General features: G+C 40.9%; 1 protein-coding gene across 2 annotated transcripts in view; it reads right to left on the bottom strand.

Moving 5' to 3' along the window:
* CNTNAP5 (contactin associated protein like 5) overlaps nucleotides 1–22,209 on the bottom strand; it is a 789,622-nt gene that overhangs the window by 43,350 nt on the left and 724,063 nt on the right. For both annotated transcript variants that reach the window (XM_029934734.1, XM_029934735.1), the window contains 2 exons: nucleotides 10,504–10,634; nucleotides 2,656–2,743 (listed from right to left, as the gene is read on the bottom strand). In XM_029934734.1, the coding sequence (XP_029790594.1) occupies nucleotides 2,656–2,743; nucleotides 10,504–10,634 (219 nt within the window). The remainder of the gene's footprint in view (nucleotides 1–2,655; nucleotides 2,744–10,503; nucleotides 10,635–22,209) is intronic.

Below are 22,209 nucleotides of genomic sequence, written 5' to 3'. Positions count from 1 at the left end.
AGAGTTCAAGGTAGACAAAAAAAAATCCTTATTATATAAAAGTATAGTAAGAAACATGAAGATAGAAAATCAAAGATTTATCTAGTGCAAGTCTAAAATAATTGAATAGAGAATAAGAATGAAGCCTGATTTCACATGCTGAGAATTTTTGAGAACTAACCCATAGATATTTTGTAAATAGTACATATGAACTAGATACATAGATACATAAGAACCTAATAAAGAGATTCAAACAGGAAGCAAACATATCAAATAAGATACTTAAAAATAAATCTACTATCAGATGCAAGGTAATCAAACTACAAAACACCAAAATGAAAGAGATCACCTTAGAGGAGCTTGTATGGGTTGGGGCTCAGGGTGGTCAGAGCACTTTCAAAGGCAGGACTGACTGACAGCCACCTTTTCAACAATAATAGCAAAAGACAGAAGACTGGTTATATACTGGTGAGGGTTTAAAACTTGCTCCCCAGCAACAGAGAAGCCATGTAGCATTTCTGATCTCCATGAACACTCTGAAGTTAGCCAATTTCAGACTGGATTGTAACATCACTGAATGAAGAATTGGGCACAGATGTGTGTAACAGGTTCTTAGGAGATAGTGTGAGTTGGTTCCATTGCACACCTAAACAATTCCTTCAGTATCAGGAGGGAAATACCCTTCCTTATTGACTTGTATGTCTAGAAACATTATCTTTCAAGAAAACAGGTGAAATAAAGTCCTTTATCAGATCAAGGGACACTTCTACAACAGAAATTCATAAAGATTTACTTCAGAAGGAAGGAAATCAAACCCAGTAATAAATAAAAAGTTGGAGGAGTGGGGCACCTGGGTGACTCAGTCATTTAAGCGTCTGACTTTGGCTCAGGTCATGATCTCACGTTCATGGGTTCAAGCCCCACGTCAGGCTCTGTGCTGACCGCCAGCTCAGAGCCTGAAGCTTATCTTCAGATCCTGTGACTCCTTCTCTCTCTGACCCTCCACTGCTCATGCTGTCTCTCTTTCTCTCTCAAAAATAAATAAATAAATAAATAAATAAAACATTAAAAAAAAGTTGGAGGAGTGAGGAACAAGTCAAACAGTATCTGCATTGGTAAATCAACAAAAGTATCTACATAAAACAATTATTATTATTATAGGAGGGAGGATGGAAACAAGAAAACAAACATACAAACAAAATTCAATCTAGAAGTTGGTTAGTGTTGATGGGCTCATTTGACTGCGATTTTGGAGACTAAAATCAACATTTTCCAGACCTGGCTGCATCTGTGTTTCTGGACACACATCATGCTCTGGAAATTAAATACGTTTATGGATCTGGAAGGCTGCAGTGAGAAAGAAGTCATTTTTATGCCTTTTCAGCTCTTTCTACTGGCAAGCAAAATCATGGTAACATGAGGGGTCTGCTGCCATCCCTTGACAGAGGCCTTTTCCTTCTCCTATAGGGGAGTCATGCAGGACTGGGGCCTCAGTGGCTTCTGGACTCCAGCCTCTTCTCAATGATGGCCTCAGAGTTAATACCTCCCTATATATCCGCTTGGAACTGCTGAAGAGTCATTCCAAGAGGCCATAACAAGAATCTACCAACATTGGAAGGGATGCCACCATTTTGAAAGCAACTCATTTCCGGCATTAAATGCATTCCTATTTGAAATGCCTTAAAAGTTTAATCAATGGAAAATAAGGAAGCAGAAACAAATCCAACCATACACAAATGCAGAGAAGCTTACATTTGCCAACTTATAACACAAAGATGGCCAGATTGGATAAAGCACAAAATTCAGCCTTGTGTTCTTCATGAGATCACACAGAGGCTTTAAGAAAAAGGAAGATCAAGAGTATGCTTATCATGATGAGCACAGGGCAAGGTACAGAACTCTGAATCACTATATTGTACACCTGAAAGAGATAGAACACTATATGTGCACCATACTTGAATTTGATACAAAAAGGAAAAAAGAAGAAAGAAAAGAAAAATGGAAAGGAAATATATGAGAAGAGACAGGCCGTGCAAATACTAACTAAAGCAAAAGTGAATCAGCTCTATTAATAATAGACAAAGTAGATTTGACCACAGAGAGACATGAAGTTAAAAAGACCACTTTAGTATGAAAAAAGTGTTCAATTCATCAAGATATAAAAATTTCAATCTTACATGCACCTCGTAAAGACGCTCATGGTATAGAAGATAAAAATTCACAGAATTTCCAGTAGAACAAAAAGAAAATCCACTATTATAGGAAGGGATTTCAATCCCCTTTCAGCTGGTGGTGAATTAATAGAGACTGAGCAGCTGAGCAATCCAATAATTGGGTAGCTCAAATCCTTAGTTTCTGTGAGTAAAAATTAAGACAATATAAGTAAAAAACAAACACTGAGAATTAATTAATTAACTAGAAAGTAAGTAAATATTATTTTACTTAATGTCTGTGTTAATTTGCCTTCTCGGGCTTCTATAAAATAGATACAAATGCCAGCCCCCAAGCCTGCCCCACATGTCTTAGCAACTCCTATACCAGAAATCTTGGTTTCAGAGCTTACATATGGGAGTGAGAGGCTCCAGATTTGAATCACTAACCAGCCCGATGGAAATTATTTATTTCTTCATTTATTTCAGCGAAGCCCACTGGAAAAGAAAGGATGAGAAAACAAACCTGTGACTTTGCCCAAGGTGAGGGACCGTATGGCCCTGAATTCGGCTTCTGGGGAAAAGTTATAGGTGAGTCGCAGGTGCTGATCTACCTGCAGGGAAACAGAAGACAAAGATGCATTAGCAGGGGACTGCACGTAAAGGGCAGAAAACCCTCCCATCTGGAAAAAGCTTGGAAACATGCACAGAACAGACCCCTCTTTGGGATTTTTCCCTGGGGAGATGAGAAATGTTCCCCTAATTTTCCCATAATGCACACAAAATACCCTTTTCTTCCCTTTTGGTTAAATAAAGGCTTTCACACACGTCTTCTCCCTGGGAAATTCTGTACAGCTTCTGACAGGTACTTATCTCACCACTGAGATTTTCTCAAGAGCCCTTTGTTGCAAACAAGCAAACAAATGAAGCCTACTTGGGAACAGGCTGTGCACAACTGCCATTATGGAAAATAGGCACTCATTCCCCCTTACCCCCTTTCTCCCCATTTGGTCTTTAGGGCCATCACTGCTTCATTTGCTACAATAATTCTGACTTAGTCTCATTCATGCCCTGCAAACCTTTCAGGGTGACAGAAAGTTGGACCACGGGGAGGAAAGACTCGCTGAATAGTCATCATCAACAGGAACTCCTGATAAACCCACTTCACAGGGGCTAGCAAAACCACCACTGGGATTTTTAGGACTTTATTTGCACAATAATCTTTTAGGGAATTCTCCTTTTCTAATCCAGCTCAGTCTCCTTCCCTGCCTCTTCATTCCAGGTCAGTTTTACCCATCCATTCTCAGCCTTTTTGGTCTAGTCATCTGCAGTTTTTTCTAGGCTCTATGCTGAACATTCACATGAGGCTATTCCTACAAAGGATCCTCTTTATCTTACAGTTTCATTTGGAAGGAAAAGGAGACTAAGAGCCCTGCAAGCTGTGTGCCCAGCCCCGCTCTTCCCTAGGGGAGCAGCTGACTCAGGGCTGGGACTCGATTCACCCAGGTTCCATGGCCATGATGATCCCTCCAAGATTACTCCTCCAGGAAACTCTAGGTTCTGTCTGTAGTGGTTTCCACTGTGAGTGAAGTCATTGGCTGTCACTGTGGCTCATGGTTGGATGCTTTATTACTATTCATTTATGAAATTAGACTGGAATAATATCTGCTATTTATCGAACCCTTGGTATGTTTGAGACATCATATTGAAACAGCTTTCACGATACATGCCTCCTAGAATACTATGAGATTGGCATTATGACCCCTGTTTTACAGACTGAGGAGGTGATGTCCTAGCGATCATTAACTTGGGCAGGCCCAGACCTATTGTCACGTGGCCCACCCATCACTCCACATGGTGTTTGCTTTCCTTGTCCATGCCTGTCTCCGTATTTGAGCAGCCTGTAGACAGTCACTGTAGTTTTCATTTCTGTCTTTCTACAAAACTCATTCAACAAATGCTTGAGTATCTAGTATATGCTGAACACTGTTCTCCATGCTCCTGGAGTCCACCTTCTCCAGGAAGCTTTCCTTGCTGTCTTGGTTAGATTGGTTGACACTCTTTTCTATCCTCATGGTAATGTTTTTCTCTGCCTCTAATTTTGCATTTAAAGTGATGCATTATAGTGATCTGCTTCTCTCTCTCTCTCCCTCCCCCTCTCTCTCCCTATACTGTTGGTTGCCTCTGAAAATTTAGACATCTTATTGACTATATGTTTTCTGTAGGACCTACTACAGCAACTGGCAAAGTATCTCCCAACACAAGTTTGTTGAATGAATGAACAGACATCCTGTATTGATTCCCTTTCTATCTGGGAGCTATGAGGACAGAGTCGGTGCTACCACCAGTATACCTCTCACTGCCTGGCAGCCCTTCACCTTTAGGTACAACATAGGGTTTTAGTCCACAGTCTGATCAGTGCTCAGGGATTCAGATTCAGTTCTTGCCCTCAGGGGTTTCCTCTGGCCCTACTTCAGAGCTCTCCCCTACCTCTTCTACTTTCTAAAGCTGCACCCTCCAGCAGAGGGAGGAGGCCTCCCCTCACATGCTCTTGCCTAGGTGGGAGAGGAGGCTCAAGTGTCTGGAGTCTCCAGCTGAGTGGAGAACAGTAGGGAGATTCTTAGAACTGAAGGTTGAGCTGTGATTCTCTTAGCTTCTGCCCCTCACCTCCTCCCCGGGCTCCCCAGGGCCAGCTTCCCGTGCAAGTTGTCCCTGAACCTTGACAGGCCCATGCCCAAATGTCACACATGGGAGAGCTCACTGGTCAAGTACATGAATCCTCCCTCCCCTGCTGTTCTGTTTGGGGGACTTACCTGGTCTGTAGCACTTAAACCAATGACTAATGAGGGAGAGAAGGAGGTAAATGACAATTAAGGAGTCTTTAGGGCAAGATGAGTATTCGTAAAGGTTGGTAGAGGAAGGTAAGATGACTCGAACGATACCTGACACTACTGATGGAGTAGGGAGACTTGAGAACAGGTTATAATCCTGACAAGGGATGTGGGCAACTGAGCACCAGTACTGGTTCAGGTGCTGGGTTACCTCTGAAAAACTTAGCCAACTCATAGGACAAAAGCACACATGTCAAAAAGAGGGGTGCCCCACAAATACCCATTTTAGGGCTTCAAGCATTTTTATCTGGTTTATTCCAATAATCGATGGCTTCAGTGGGAAATGCATTATATCATCAGGCTTCCTTTTGTGTATTTTATGGTTTAGCATTGTTTTTGTTTTCATTATAATTGGTGAGGTGGGAAGGGGTGGAGCACTGTAGTCCTTTAAAACTGTGGGATGTCTGAAGTTTGAAATCTGGACCAGAGAAGGCTTGTTGATCTCAGAATGGAGGATACCCGGTGTTCTTTTCAAGTTTTACATGAGATGGAAAAAGAAGAAAATGGAGCAAATCTTTTCTGAGTACGTCCTACATACCAGGTGTCATGCTTGGTCTTTTATCTAATTATCTTTCATATAATTTTTACAAAAAACTGAGACCAGTTGGATTTAAACCCTCCCCATTCAGCTCTTTTTTTAAATAGAGCAGTAGACGGAGGCTCAGAAAGGTGAATTACAGTCTAACATCATATAATGCAAGTGGTGGAGCAGGAATTCGCACTCAAGTCTGTCTCCCTGTAGGGATGCCTTGACCTTGAGATCTTCATCTCTCCAAAGAATGAACTAACTACTGGGTTTCAAAAATGCCTGACACCCCCTTCTTTACAGTTTGCTGAATTGGTATTTTGGTAAGCTGGCTTCATCTGTTCAATGTCATGAATGCATCTGAAATAGGAACACTGAAGTTCACCTCCATGGCCAGAGGATTTGGTGGGTACCAAACCTTAAAAAGACAGTAGCCAAATTACAATTCTCCAGTATCACCAGGAGTACTTTCTCCTTGTTTTGGGCCCAGCCCCCACCCCATCCTCCTTATTAACATCAGAAAGAAAGATGTGGAGGTATAGCAACTCCAGGCCTGAGAGGCCTGATTTTAGGGACAGGATGCCTCTGGTCGGTAGGGTGTAGTGATGTCCCCTGCCCTTTCTCTGCAACAGGTTCTGAGTGATGGCTACACCCTGCTCCACACAACCTAAGGGCAGGATTGATGATGCAGTAAGAGCCTACCTTTTCCTGTTTTTACTGAATCGTTCTAAGCAGGGAGGAAAAAGAGACCTAGATAGGGTAAGAGGAGTGGGGGTCTCAGGGAGGTAGGTGTGTTGTGTTACTGTGTCAATAAACTGATTCAGAGTTCAAAAAAGTCTCTGGCTCCAGTTTTTTTCTGCCCCCTCAGTGTTTTGGGAGCTATATGTTCTCAACCAATACCTGCTTATTATTGATTGTTAAACTGACTGGTAGAAATCCTTTTGATGGCAAAAAGAAGGAAATACCTTCTACTGTCCTCCCACTGACCTGTCTGTGTCTTTCACTTGTGGAAAGAAATACAGGAAATATAAAGAAGAAAGGAGAAATCAATCATATATACATATGCCACCAGAATGCACCCCTTATGTACCATCAGGACCTCAGTCTAAATACTCACACAAAAAGTCTTCATTTCCATCCCTTTCATCCTCCAATCTTGCCCCAGCCCAAACTTTCTCCAAAGATGTGTCCCCCTTATTTCAAGAGTAAATTCTAGAGGTAAACTCAATAAATGATAATCACTTATGGATTGTTTTGTACCATATATTTGGCATTTATTACTGAACTTCTAATCAATAAGAAAAAAACCCCAAAAAACTAATAGTTAACCTTGACTTCCCCCGTAGCTCACATCAAAAAGGTCACACAATGATACTGAGGTTATTTTTCACATCTTCAACTCCATGGTTCCACCTACTGCAATAATAGAGGCCCTCATCATCTCTTTCTGACTGGTCTCTATCTTATAATCAAATGTATATTTCCATGCAGTTATCACAGTGAGCCCTCTGAAAATGAAAATGTAATCATGCTCCTTTCCATGACTAAAATCTTACGGTTTCTCTTCACTTCTCCACAGGGTCAATTTGATCCCCTCCATAGTAAACCCTGTGGAATGCATTCATTTCATTTATAAATATTTATTGATCACCTGTTGAATGTTAGGCACTGCTTGACAAAGTGGGAGTTCTGTGGTCATTACCAGAGAAAAATCCCTGTCTTCTATGGGAGAGAGAGAGGAAAAAATTAGATAAATAAATTATATTGAATGTTAGGTAGTGTTCAAGCACTGCAGGGTGGAAGTCAAGGGGCTAGGTTGCTGTAATAAATAAGGTGATCAAAAAGAGCCTCATTAAGAATAGTTTTTTAAATGGAGTCCTGAAAGAAGTATAAGTGCAAGCAGGAATGTAGACATATGGACCACAGAGCTCTGGAAAAACATACTTAAGTAAGTTTAAGAGCCCTGAGGGACATGAGGGGAGTCAAAGAAAATACTGATATATGAGAAGTAGCATGGACATGGAGCAGTGGATGCTGGCCATGGAGATCCCCATAAGCCACTGGAAGGTCTTTGGCTTTGATGAGAAAGAAAACCATCAAAGTGCTTAGATGGAAGTGCACCACCATCTGACTTGTGCTTTTTTGTTTGTTTGTTTGTTTTTAAAATTTTTTTAATGTTTATTTATTTCTGAGAGAGAGAAAGACAGAGCATGAGCAGGGGAAAGACAGAGAGAGAGAGGGAGACACAGAATCTGAAGCAGGCTCCATTCAGGCTTTGAACTGTCGGCATAGAGCCCGACATAGGGCTTTAACTTGTGAACTGTGAGAACATGACCTGATCAAAATTGGATGTCCAACTGACTGAGTTACCCAGGCACCTTAAGACTAATGTTTTAATACAATCTCTCTGGCTGCCATGGTGTGAATGGCTTTCAGGGCAACAAAAAGTGAAGCAAGGGTCTAACTGTAAATTAAGATGCAAACTCTAAGAGTCTAAGGAGGAGATGAGAGTGGCTGGGGCAGGGTAGAAGCTGTTGATCAGCATGATGTTACATGTGAGAGAAGAGATACCTGAGATGACACCATAATGTTTAGGCTGAGAAACTGCAAGCATGGAGCCACCATGGACTGAGATGTGGAAGATTATGGGATTGGCAAGGGTTTGGGGTAAGATTCTCAAAAACTTAGTGTGAAATATGTAATGTTCAAGATGCCCAGTAGACATTCAAATAGATATGCCAAGTAGGCATTGATAAATCTGGAATTCAGGGAAAGGATTGGAGCTAGATACACGTTTGGGATTCATTCAGCAGCATCCCATGGCATTTGAAGTTGTGAGTCTGAATGAGATTAGACATGGAATGAGTATAGACACAGAAGAATATGAACATGAGTCTGGGGATGTTCCAGGCTGAATGATGATGGGAGGTCAACAAAAGAGAAAAGAATGAACAACCAGCAGATGTAGGAGAAACAGCAGGTGAAAGTGATGTCCTAGAAGCCAAATATGAGTCTATTTCAAGAGCAGAGGTAATTGCTGTGTCAAATGCCAATGAGAAGACAAGTAAGGAAAAGATCACTGGATTCTGTATGACCATTAGTGACTTGAGAAGTATAATTTGGGCACGTGGGGGCTCAGTTGGTTGAGCCTCCCACTTCAGCTCAGGTCATGATCCCATAGTTTGTGAATTCGAGCCCCACATCAGGCTCTGTGCTGACAACTCAGAGCCAGGAGCCTGCATTGTATTCTGTGTGTGTGTGTGTGTGTGTGTGTGTGTGTGTGTGTGTCTGTACTCCCCTACTCACACTCTGTCTGCATCTCTGTCTCTTAAAAATAAATAAATGTTAAAAATTAAAAAAAAATAAGCATAATTTTATTCCAATGCAGGGAAAAATCCTTATTTGATGTAGGCTTAAGGAAAAGGAAGGAAACTCAGAAGACTAAGGAGACAAACTTTTCCAAGGACGTAGGCAATAAACTGAAAGAGGAAATGGAAGAGTATATGAAGTCATATAAGAGAGAAGTTTCCTTCCTCAACCTAGAGAGCATTTTTATAATGTTGCATATAAATTATTGTTTTATTTATTATTGTAATTTTGTTTTTTTTATTTTTTTAAACATTTATTTATCTTTGAGAGACAGAGAGGGACAGTGTGATCAGGGGAGGGGCAGAGAGAGAGAGGGAGACACAGAATCTAAAGCAGGCTCTAGGCTCTGAGCTGCCAGCAGAGAGCCCAACATGGGGCTCAAACCCACCGTGAGATCATAACCTGAGCCGAAGCCAGATGCTTAACCAACTGAGTCACCCAGGCACCCCTTGTAATTATGTTTTTAATGCAAGCAATCTTTGCATGTTTATGCTTTGGGAAGCCATCCAACAAAACTGGGAAATGTTGACAAGGGCCGGGAAGATATAAAGGCTGGAGTGACGTTCTTGAGTGGGTATGAGACCTGGCCCACAGGTGGTTGGTCTGGCATGAGCTAGAATTAATGCATGCTCATATTCACCCACATGAGGGAGACAGAGTGCCTGACACCAACGCAGGGGAGTGAGTCGATGAAGTGGTGAGAGTGTACGGGTATTCTCTTCTGAATGCTACATTTCTCAAAGGAAAGAAGAAAACAAAGTCATCATGTACAAGGGAAGACAGCATTGAAACGGTTGGGGTATAAGGAGAAAGAAGGAGGTTTTTAAATTGTCATCTAGGAGATCAAGGGAGTGAGGGTTTAAAAAATAAAGGGTGATCACTGGGCAGATGGCAGGGCTCACTTGAGGTCATGACTCTGAACGGGATGATCTGGACTCTGCCAGTTCTCTGTCGTGATGTGCCCTCTTTTTATTGCTGCCCTTTACACCAAGACTCCTGGAATTCCAGGTGCCTGCCACACACAAGGCTCTTCTGGACATCTCTACCAATGCTCATGTGAACCGGCCATCTGACTCCTTCCTTCTCTCTTCTCCACTTAGCCAACTCCTATTCGCCTTCTAGACTAACCAGAGAAAGTTACTCCTAACTTTCTCTAAGAAACAGGTACCGATGACCAGAAGAGATCAGTGTCCTCCTCCATGCTCCCAAATCACTTGTGCACATTTTGATCCCAGTGCTTGCCAACCTTTTGTGATTTCCTCTTCATCTGTGCATCTTCCTCTTATACTCAAATTCAGGGTTATCAAACCTGATTAGCCTTTAGAATCACTTGCTACCTCTCCTGCAAAATAGTTTCTGACTAAGTAGATCTGATGTGAAGCTCAAGAATTTGCATTTCTAGCAAGAACTCAGGTGATGTGCATGCTGTTAGGAAGACAGGAGCTCACCATAGTTCACTTTGGTCTAGTTTGTCCAAAGCTGAGCCAAGTGTGGTTGATATCTATCCCCAGCACATGTGGCTCAGGGTAGAAGCACAGAAAATTGTGTCGAACAGCCAAAGCACATTGGCTGAACAAGAAGAAGGTACCTGAATGGTAAGCTCTCTTCCCTCCCGGTTAATCTTCAAGTGGTGCATCCTTCGATTGGCAAAATTCTCTGCATCCATATTGAAAACCTGGGTCTCTTCCTTGCTTAGCTGATAGCGAACCTGTAAGCTTCCTTGAAAAAAAATTAGAAATGAGAATGAAAAATAGGACCCATAAAATACAAAAATATGATAACATTGTCATTTAGTTGATCATTACTGTTTTCTAGGGATCTATGTCTCAATCCTTTCATTATTCAAAAAATTTAAAAGATATTACATATGCTATTCCTATAGCATCTGGGTCCATATGGAAAATCCTGAGTATAGGTACAAAGTTTGTGTGTGTGTTTGTGTGTGTGTGTATACAAAAACCATAACGCCAGGTTGGACAACAAAACAGCCACGAGTCTATTTTGTAATTGGATTGTGAAAACTTGAATAACATGGAATCCTTTTCCATTCTCTCTTCAACTCCTACCATGTCCTATAATTCCTTTTCTTCATAATTAGCTTCATGGAATTTCAGAACACATAATATGAAAGAAGACTGTAAAATAACCTAAACCAGAATATATAGAAGAAAAAAGTTTGGCCTTTGAAACCAATATCCAACAGAGCCCACTGATACAAGAACCTCTACAAGCAAATGATGGTTTTCCTGGTTCGCTCTCTCCTTTTGACTCTGACCATTGAATATTTCCAAACATTATTGCCCAACTACTATTGTCTGCTTTTTTATCACTTACACATGAATAGTAGCTCTCTAACGCAGCATATTTGGTGCTTAGAGGAGTGGAACAGGGGTGATAGTGCGGTGGTGCAGACACAGGGCCACAGTTGGCCCCTGGTAGGGAAGTGCCTACCTTGTGCACTATTAGGCTGTTGGGTTTCATGCTCTTCCAGACTCCTGGTGTTTTCATATTTAATTCAACCCAATAAACTAAATCAGCATGTAATAGATAACTCTGGGTCAGGTAGGAATAAATACCACGTTCCTTGAGGGAGGGCATTTGGACTCTTACCATCCCACTGTCTGCATAATTCATATACACGTACAGATTCTGCATACATATTCTGGATATGTTTGTCCATTTCAAAAATTGCTCCTATTTTATGCATTTTTTTCTTACACCTGCCTTACAACCATCCATCTTAGATGTCAATAATCTCATAGTGATGCTGTCTGTCAATGTATTCTGAAGCTTTCCCAACATTCCAGTTTGTCTAAAATACCTCCACAAGCTCTTCCAGAGCCATGCAACTATTGATCTCATCCTCTTAGGAGTTTTGATGCAATCATTGCTGCCTTCTGCCCCTACAGGCCTTATGTTCATCTCTATCCTAGCAGGTACTGAGTAGTGTTATCTATATCTCACCTGTCTCTCATACAAATCTATAAACTCCTTGATGATCTGCACATATCTTAGATTCCCAGTGCTTGGCATATGATAAATACTCAGTAAGTTTGGAAGAAGGAAAGAAGGGAGGAAGGGAGGAAGAAAGGGAGGAAGGAATGGAGGAAGGAAGGAAGGGCTAAATGGGTGATGGGTATTTGTAGGGAGCTGCTGAGTTCAGCCACCTCAGGCAAGGATATGTCACTCCCCATGGGGTCCGGCCAGAAAAACAAGATTAACATCTAGAGGCCAGGAGAGCGCATTTCCTGATCCAGGGATTGGAGATGGCCAGACTGGGCCAGACGGGAGAAGCCAAATTGAACAAAAGATCAACTGCATTGGGACTTAATCGTACCCCTGCCCAGCATCGCAGACGCAAGACTGGGCTCTCCTTTTGATGCTGTGTTTGGAGTTTCAGTTTCGGTTTCCCTTTTTCTAATAATCATTTGACTCTGTTACCTGGTAACCAACCTGGGTCAGTTTCCCGCCCCAAACCCTATAAAAGTGTGGATATTTTCTCAATAAACGGGCTTGATCAGAAATCGCTTTTCTTGCCTCACTCTCTGTGCTCCCCTTCCTGCCCTATTCTCTCTTCCCCCCTCAGGAACGGACCCGATTTACTGCCCCACAGGCCAGGGCAGGACAAACAGGTATTAAAGAGAGCACTTGTTAAAACGAGAACTGGATGTTATATGTAAGTGATGAATCATTTAAAAAAATCCAAGCCTCCTTAATTCTACATGATCTATTTCAACTTCTTAGCCTGACATACAAAGCCTTTTTTTTTTACCTTTCCAACTATATCACCTACATATTACCCATATCTGAATCATACCTGAATGCTCAGCATCTCCTTAAATAGTATTCCTCCTTATCTCTGTGTGCTTTTATTTTTCTTTAGTTGGAATCATACCCCTGACTCCTATTCTGCCTGGTAAGTTCCTCCTCATTCATTAAAGCCCATCTCATGAGACCCAGGTCTCTACTCACTCCTAAGATTGACAAAATATTTTACTAGATTGCCACTGTGCTCAGTTTTAGTAAAAAATGAAACAAAACAAAAAACCAAAAACAAACAAACAAACAAAAAAACCTCAATTTATCATGATTATTTTTACTTTCTCCTTGAATTTAAGGTCTCCTAGGAGGGATAGTGGCTTATTCATCTTTGTGTCTACAGAGTATAATGCAGGGTCTGCTATCTTAATCTCTAGAAGGCATTTGTTGAATAAAATATCCACTCTGGAGAATTTTATTACCACTCCTACAAAATTATAAACTGATAATTATTTAATGCCTACTGTGTGTCAGAATTTAAATAAACAACAGTTGCAATGCTACAGTTCTATCTTTAAGAAGTTCACAGTCTAGTTTAAAGCAAAAGCAAGGTCATGCTTGCTTGCTATTAAGTGCCTACTATGTTTTGGGCATTTAACTCAGTAGTACATTTATTTACTTTTGAGAGAAAGATATTGATATTTTTAAAATAAAATCCTCAGATTAGGAAATCGATTTTCAGGGAGGTAAACAGCTACACAAATAAATAAGAAGAAGGAGGAGGAGGAGGAGGAGAAGGAGATTCAAACTCAGGAGTACAGAACTTTAAAGTATATGTTCCTTCCACTAAACCGTGTTGACTCCAAAGACATGCGGTTGGGTGGACAGAGAAAGGTGAATGAATTGGCAGACAATACATAATGCATATTTTGTGAATTCAAAAACAATGAACTGTTAAAAGAGTTGAGGTAATAAAAAAGAGTTTTTCAGAGAAAGAGGATTATTGATAGAAGGTAGAAATTACCTAGGAAAACAATATATATAAAGTAATAGGCTCATGTAGTTGTAGAAATTTAAGCAGAGCATTGTGGCTGAATTTTACCAGGCTTGGAGCAGTAAAGCTATAAACCACCAGCACTGATGAGAATCTTAGCAGATATGCACCCAAGCAAGCTTCTCATTCTGAAAGATAGAAAAACTAATATCCTGTACCTGGAGTGGGATCTTGGAACAGAGCAGTAAAGAGAGGGGCCAGGCAAAGAAGGCTTGCCCTAGAATGACAAAGAATCTAAACCTGTTCTTATAGAAAGGGGCCCCATAACAGGCTTTAGACACATGTGTGACTGGGCTGATGTACAAAAACCTTCAACATCAAAAGAGAAGCCCATGAAGGCATTGGACCCCTGCAGTGGAGTTCATTCTTATATTTCTGTCCATAGAGCATTGTCAGTTTCTTGCTTTATCATTTCACGTTGAAAGCAGGAGCTCTTTTACATGTTGAATCTTTTCCATTCCGTATCAATCCCTATCAATCCCTACTAATGTGGCTTCCTATGTGCCCCTTAGTCTCTACTGACCAGATTATAGTCACCAATTAGCTTCTCTTCCATTTTCATTGCCCCATTCAGTGGCACCACCCACGAACTGGGTGCTCACTCCAAAGCTGTGGGAGTTGTTTTGGTTTTGTTGGGTTCCTTCACTAGCACCCCTGCATACACGAAGACCATACATGACACCCAAGGCATCAGCAGCCACCTATTCTGTACAAACTAAACCCTGCATTTCATGCCCGTTTCCAGCTCAGCTACAACACCTTCCTTGAATCCATCACTGACTGTCGTTTGAACTATTACAAGGCATCTGCATTTATCTCTCAGATTCTTTTTTTTAAATGTTTTTTTCATTTTATTTTTTTTTTATTTTTGGGAGACAGAGAGAGACAGCATGAGCAGGGGAGGGTCAGAGAGAGAGGGAGACACAGAATCCGAAGCAGGCTCCAGGCTCTGAGCTAGCTGTCAGCACAGAGCCCGACATGGGGCTTGAACCCACGAACTGTGAGATCATGACCTGAGCAGAAGCCGGAAGCCGGACACTTAACCGACTGAGCCACCAAGGCGCCCCATCTCAGATTCTAATCTTGCCTACTCTCCCCACACTCATCCATTCTTTACACAGCAGTCGAAATAAGTTTTTGGAATTTTGATGCCACTGATTAAAACATTAATCCAAAATTGTTTGCCATGGCCTATAGGATCTTATATGATCTTCTCCTACACCTCTTAAAAATTTTTTTTTACATTTATTTATTTTTGAGAAACAGAGTGAGACAGAGAGCAAGTATGGAGACACAGAATCCGAAGCAGGCTCCAGGCTCTGAGCAAATGTTCAGCACAAAGCTTGATGAGGGGCTCAAACCCACCAACCGTGAGATTATGACCTGAGCCCAAGTCAGATGCCCAACCAACTGGGACACCCAGGCACCCCTCTCCTACACCTCTTTGATCTTGCATTCCACATTTGCCCTCACTCACTAAGTTCCAACTACTACTGACCGACTTTATGTTCCCCTAATGTGCTAAGTTCACTCCTGCGTTAGAGTCTTAACACCTGCTTTTCTCTTCATCTGGAATGCTCCTCACCCAGGTCTTTGTCAGAAAACCTCTTCTCTCTCATGCATCTGATGTGATCCATGCAGTCCTGCCTTTATATCCGTGCACACCTACCTCAGTACCTGTGTTGTAACAATGTCTTCCAGGCTATTGGTCATGATTGATTAGTGCATCATGGAATCAATATCAGAATTTGATCTGATATTGATTTCAGTATTTGTTTTGCTAATAACTACAGCCCCTCCACAATTATAAGCATTCCACTTTCTGAATACAACCTTCTCCCTTTCTGGCTCCCTGTTTCTAATGCCTGGATTCCCATAATCCAGAGAAAAAACAATTTTACCAACTACTTATTGTTCCTCAATGCCTTCATGTCCTCTCTTCTCTCCTTACCCAGCTAAAACTACATGGTCTATCACTGTAAATCATTCTTTCCTGTAGGGTCTTTATTCTCTTGGTCACTCTTCACTGAATGGACATATTTGCTTGGTAGAACTTTTACTAAAATGAAACCCACCTTTTCTCTACTTCTGCCTGGTTTAGCTGGCAGAAGACAATACAAACTATGCCGACTGCTGGTAGGCCACTTCAGATTCAGCCCCACCAAGGTCCAGCTTTCTTGTGTCCTCTCTGTCTCAGCACATTTACTAAGTTGGTGCATCTGCAGGCTCAGACAGTTCTTTAATGTCTTCTTTTCTGTCCTCTGGCCTCCACCTCTGCCTTCTTCCCTACTCTAAGTAGATGCTCCTGCTCTTCCAGGAAAACTGAAGCAACCAGAAAATAAGTACCACAGCCTCCTGTGACCATATTTACTAACCCATCAATTTCTGAACCCATATGTTTTACCTTCTTCTCTTTAACTTAGATGAACTGTCTATGATCTCACCCAGTATCATTTTATGCATTCCTTCTCATCCTGCTCATGTACTTGGACACATCCTTCAGGCAAGCCCTCTTTCCTTTATAGTTTTTGTTTAATCCTCTGCACTACTTTATTCCTATTAGCATTTTTCCAGAAAGAGGAAACCAAGCAAGCTGAGGAAGGAAGAGAAGGGAAAGAAGGAAGAAGGGAGGGAGGAAGGAAGGAAGAGAGAGAGGAAGGGAAGGAGGAAGGAAGGAGAAAAGAAATATCTTCAACTTTCTTAACTTTAGTGATTGCTGTATTTCTCTGTTCTCTTCTGGCCTACAGTAAATCTCCTGAGGCTTTATCTATATTTTGTGTCTCCAGCTCCTCTCTCCCATTTACCCTCAAACTCCCTCCAGTAAGATCTCACTCAAACTTACATTACTAAGGTCATCAATGACTTTCATGTTAAATCCAATTTTCCACCCCAAATCCCATTTTCACTCTCATTAACATTGTCTACAATCACTCTCTTCTCTGTAAAACTCTTCACTTAGCATCCAGAATGTTCCATATTCTAGTTTCCTTCCTTCTTTCCTGGCCATCCTCCCTCTCCATTACTGATTCCTCTATTTCTCCTTGCCCTCTTAATGTTGAAGAGCAACATTAAAGGCTCAGTCTATGGACTTTTCTCTACCAATTCTACTGCCTTTGACCATCTCATCCAGTGTTATGGTTCCAATATTGTCTTTTTGGTTTCCTAGAATTGCTGTTACATTTAATTCTGGAGGCTAAAAGTTTGAAATCAGAGTGTCAGCATTTCCATACATTCTCTAAAGGATCTAGGGGTAACTCTTCACTGTTGCCTCCTAGTTTCTGTTGGGAAATGACAATCTTTGGTGTTCCTTGCTTTGTAGCATAATTTTAATCTGTCTCTATTGTCATATCACATGTTCTTTTCTCTATGTGTCTTCATGCATCTCTGAGTCTATGTATCCACATTCTTTCTTCTTATAAGGACACCAGTCATTGAATTTAGGGTCCACTTTAATCCAGCAAGATTTTATCTTAGCTAATTATGTATTATAACCCTAATTCTATATAAAAGGTGAATTTGGGGGACATGATGAGCCCAGTATACTGTCTAAATGTAGACTGATTCTGAATTTCTATCTCCAGGTTGGTCTTCTACTTTCACCCACAGTCTCCTCTCTACAATTACCTTCTCAACATCTGTACATGGATGGGTAATAACCTCAAACTTTAATATGCCCAAGCCTGAGTGTATGATCCACTTTATTGAACCTGAATCCAGCTCAGGTATTGGGAAGCCTATACTCCTAGGTGCTCAGCCAACAAATCTTGGAACCACCCCAATATCTCTCCTTGTCTCATACTCAATTTGCAATAGGGTGTGACACAGTTGTACACATCCCCTTCAAAATATATCCCGAGTCTATTTCCTTACCTTCCATCAATTTTCTTATTACCACCTTCATCCAAACAACCAACATTTCTCACCCATATTTTTTCAATAGCCTCATACCTACTCCTCTTCTAGCCTTAGCCCCATATAGGACTATTTTTACTAGAAAATTTAGAATAATCTTGTTATATGTAAATCAGTATATCAGATAAGTTGCTATAAATCAGTATAAACAAGATGAATCACTCCCCTGCTCAAAGCCCTTCAATGGCTCCCCATCTTACCCAGAGTAGAAGGCAATATCTTTGTTGTGATTATAGGGTTCTAAGGCTTGCGTTACCTCTCTTTCCTCATTACTTATGCCATTGTCCCTTCTCCCTGGGGAAGAGTCACAATGTTTCCCTTCCAAGTTCTCAAGCAAGCATTTGTCTGCCTCAGACTTTGCATTCCCTGTTTTCTCTGCCTGAATGCTCTTTTCTAGATATACACATGCCCCTCTACACACACACAAATCCTCTAAGTTTTTGCTCATATACCACCCGTTTAAAGAGTCCTCCTCTTAAAAACTGTGAGACTCTCACCTCCCTTACACATATTCCTGACTTTCTGACATGAACCTGCTCTTCTCCAACCCCACACAGAGCTTATTATCACCTTGCACCATTTCGCTTATCATTACGTCTATTACTTATTGCCTATCTCCCTTCCCTGGAATGCAAGTTCCATAACGGCACAGATTTAATAAAATGGAAGAGTCTAGAACAGAAAATATGAATATGATTCACTATACTTAGAGGACATATTGTTCCAGTCACACAAACTCACTCTGAGTCACTATGTAAAAATATCCCTTATATAGATTTTGGTCAGACATTATAGAAAGGCCTGGTTTCTCACATAACTAAGTTCTCAGAGTCCTTATCACCATCCTGCTAATTTCTTACTTCACACGTTTTTTAATTTGCCTAGTGATTTTCATCACCCATTTGATTATAAGCCCCATGATAACAGAGATTCACCTGTATGTTTTCCTGGGGTATTCCCAGTGCTGAGGGGGAAAAAAATCATCTAGCACATAGGGGGGCTCCATAAATACTTCTTGATTTTTTTTTTAAAGACTGAATGAGTGAATAGGTAGTTTTGGTGGTGTATGAAAATATTCCTTGTATCACACCCATCTTACATGTATAAATTGCAAACAATTATTTTAGCATTGATCATAATCATTTCAATAATTATCACTCATAGCCATAAATGTTAGTTATCATTATGGGTATAATCAGTAGTATTAAAATATCATCAATTGCCTATCTTGTTCTAGGGATTGTCTAAACTGATTTTCTCATATTTTATCTTCATACCTCAATAGTTAAGACATTTTCACTATTATTCTATACAAATTTTACATATAAGGAAAATGTAGCTTGTCTAAGCAGGTTGGTACATTTAGCTATTAGTCATTTCACCCAGATCTTCCCTCTAATCTGTGATCTGAACTTCTCCACAGGGTACAAGCCATGCTTTGCCCTTCTTCCTTGGTGCCACCATATAAAAATAAAGCCCTTTGAGGGAAGGGGTATCTGCATGTTAATCCTACTTTGCCAGACTTCATAGAGAAAGCCTAAAAACCGATCTGTGGTCACTCTGAAGCCAAACTTCCTAAAATCACTGCATGCAAAATTGAATCCTAAATTCAAGGTCTTTAACTTAAAAAAAAAAAACAATAATCCTATCTTTTTAAGCTTCTTGGAAAAAGGAGACTTTTACACTGAAAGAATTGCAAACCCCATGGAAGATAAAGTCAATTTCGTGGCAGCGTTAAACATTAAGGCTGTTCTTCCTAGTTGTATCTTGGCCAAGGTGAGGAGAGATTAGCACCGAAAAGAATCGGCCATCCTAAATATATATATATATATTCTCAGCTATTTGAGAATTTCTCATGAGTCAGTAACTGCACTGCGCTGAGCATTCCCAGATCCACTCAGCTATGATGGTTTTCTAGGGCTCAGCTCATTTCTTATTTAAAAACAACCTTGAAAACCCTCAGAGGAAGTCATAAACGGGGACCAAACCCTCCAGCTTGCTCAGTGATGGGTTTGGGTTTACTTCATTCAGTCCCACTCTCAGCATCTTAATTAGTAACAATTATCGTCTTCTATTTCAGGGCTTCTGTTTACGTTTGCACAAAATATCCCACAACCTGTCTTACTTTGAACTCACAAGTCATTTGCCTAGCGACAGAGTCCCATGACTAGGAATAAATGCAGACCAGTTACACCTCTTCCGTGGCACTCAGTCCAGACCCCTTGTTTTCCCATTGGTTTGCATCACAGGTCAGCCTTTTTTTCGACAAGAGACAAATACACCAAATGATGAATATGGAACTTACTTTTTTATTTTTACTTTTTAATTTCTCAGTTAATATGGAGGACTGGAACCAAACAGGTTCCTCTGGCTCAGGCTTGTTCTCTGCATTCAGTCTTTATGGTACGTGCAAAAGACACAGTCCACAAAACTCCACAGAAAACACTAGCTGTCCTTTATGTGCTTAGAGACTTCATTGAGCTACTAAAGATCTATTTTCCTTTCTGCTGAGACCCAATTAGAGTTCACTTACATTTAAAAACTCTCTCCTATTTGTATATGATTTATGGGGTTTGAAGGAAGTAGTCATTAGAACTCAACATAGTAATTAGTCTTTAAAGAATTCAGGATGAAGTGGCTTTGTAAATTTTATGTTCACTTTTTATGATCCAATTGCTTTTGAATATAGATGCTTTTGATCGTGGCACTTAAAACTTTACAATATTTGGAACTAATGTGAGTTGTGCATGTATTTTTTAATATTATTTTTAAAAAATGATGATGACAAGTACTGACAGTATAAAACAATGCAGATTCATAGAAATATTGGGTCACCATTTGTGACTTATGTTGGTGGCTAAAATGCCACCGGGAGCCAGTATTTCTCTCTAACGAGGAGTTTGTGCTCATTAGTTTGCATGTCCCACGGCACCCGGAGCAGAGCTCCACCAGAGCCGGCCCTCCATCAGCACACAGAGGACAGAAAAACACACCGTGTTGTTCCAGGGATGATGTTTGAATCCCGGCTTAGACAAGAAAGATAAAACCTTTCTTCCAAGACAGGCACAGCCTAGCAAGTGACTTAGGACCATAAGAAGACCAGTAAGATACAATAAGGACAAATTCTGGGGTGCCTGGGTGGCTCAGTTGGTTAAGCTTCAGACTTCAGCTCAGGTCATAATCTCAAGGTTGGTGAGTTCAAGCCCCACATTGGGCTCTGTGCTGACAACTCCAAGCCTGAAGCCTGCTTCAGATTCTGTCTCCATCTCTCTTTGCCCTTACCATGCTCGCTCTCTCTCAAATATAAATAAACATTAAAAAGATTAAAAATTAAAAAAACAAAAAACAATAAAGATAAGCTGTGGAAATGCAAATGTCCAGCTAGACAACCTGGAAAATCAGGATAGCTTGTCAGTAGTGATAACACCAGAATTGGGATCGCAAAGAACACACAAACCTTGGGCAAAAAAAAAAGAGGAGGGTGCACATGTCTGTGATTGGATGGAAGGCAGAAATGCACATGGAAGATGAGCAGAAGATTAAAAAATGGGGATGTAAACTCTGTGTTCTTAAGGAAACTATTCACTATTTCATCAACTCATGATTCTGCTTTTTGTAAATGTTATTTATAAAGATAAAGTCAAAAGCACTGCTCTGGAAGAAAGCTCTAATACATCTTCTAATGACATCATTCCAGGGACTGGGGGGCCAGTGGTGATTTGATCTAGCAGCCCAGATACATCCATATGACAAGGAGCTGAGCTGCTTTTCTTTTTAATTCTTTTTTGTTAATGTTTATTTACTTTTTGAGAGAGAGAGACAGGGTGTGAGCAGGAAAGGGGCACAGAGAGAGGGAGACACAGAATCTGAAGCAGGCTCCAGGCTCTGAGCTGTCAACACAGAGCCTGATGTGGGGCTCAGACCCACAAGCCGTAAGATCATGACCTGAATCAAGGTTGGACACTTTCCTGACTGAGTCACCCAGGTGCACCTAAATCTGGCTTTTAATAATCCATTCAAAAATTATCCTCTGCATCTAATACTGTGTGTGCCACTTAGAAAGGATGGAGAAGGAACATTAAAAAAATGTTGAGCATAGAATGTTGATTTTTTTTTAAATTTAAAGATGTGAAAGGTGTAGCATGGTCCATACAGCACCCACACGCCTGGGCCTTTGTATTTTCCTGGCCCACTGGCCCCACACAGCCGGCAAAGTGCAGAAACTGTGGAGCAGTCAGTGCTGGCTTCAGGCTCTTCCATAAATGAAAATATAAATTATGGTCAATTAGAGATGATTTCCTAAACCATTTTCTAAAATCATTAACAAATAGTGTAACTACTTATGAATAACTTCAGGCACTTTTCACAATGCAAAGTCATCAAGACAGAACCACAAGATCCTGTTTAATGGTGCAGAGACAATGGGAGTGCTGTATTTCTGACGCGTGTGGCTCCTGCACTGGGGGGAGTCCCATCTGTTCAGAAGTGGAGGCCCTCTCCAGGATGTGGTCCCTCCTGGATCCCTTATTCTTTCTTCTTTCAACATGGGCCTTGGGCGTGGAGACGGTG

The sequence above is a fragment of the Suricata suricatta genome, chromosome 3, assembly GCF_006229205.1.
Source record: "Suricata suricatta isolate VVHF042 chromosome 3, meerkat_22Aug2017_6uvM2_HiC, whole genome shotgun sequence".
Lineage (NCBI taxonomy): Eukaryota > Metazoa > Chordata > Mammalia > Carnivora > Herpestidae > Suricata > Suricata suricatta.
Note: the sequence above shows the minus strand (reverse complement) of the source record. Positions and strands in the feature narration are given on the sequence as shown.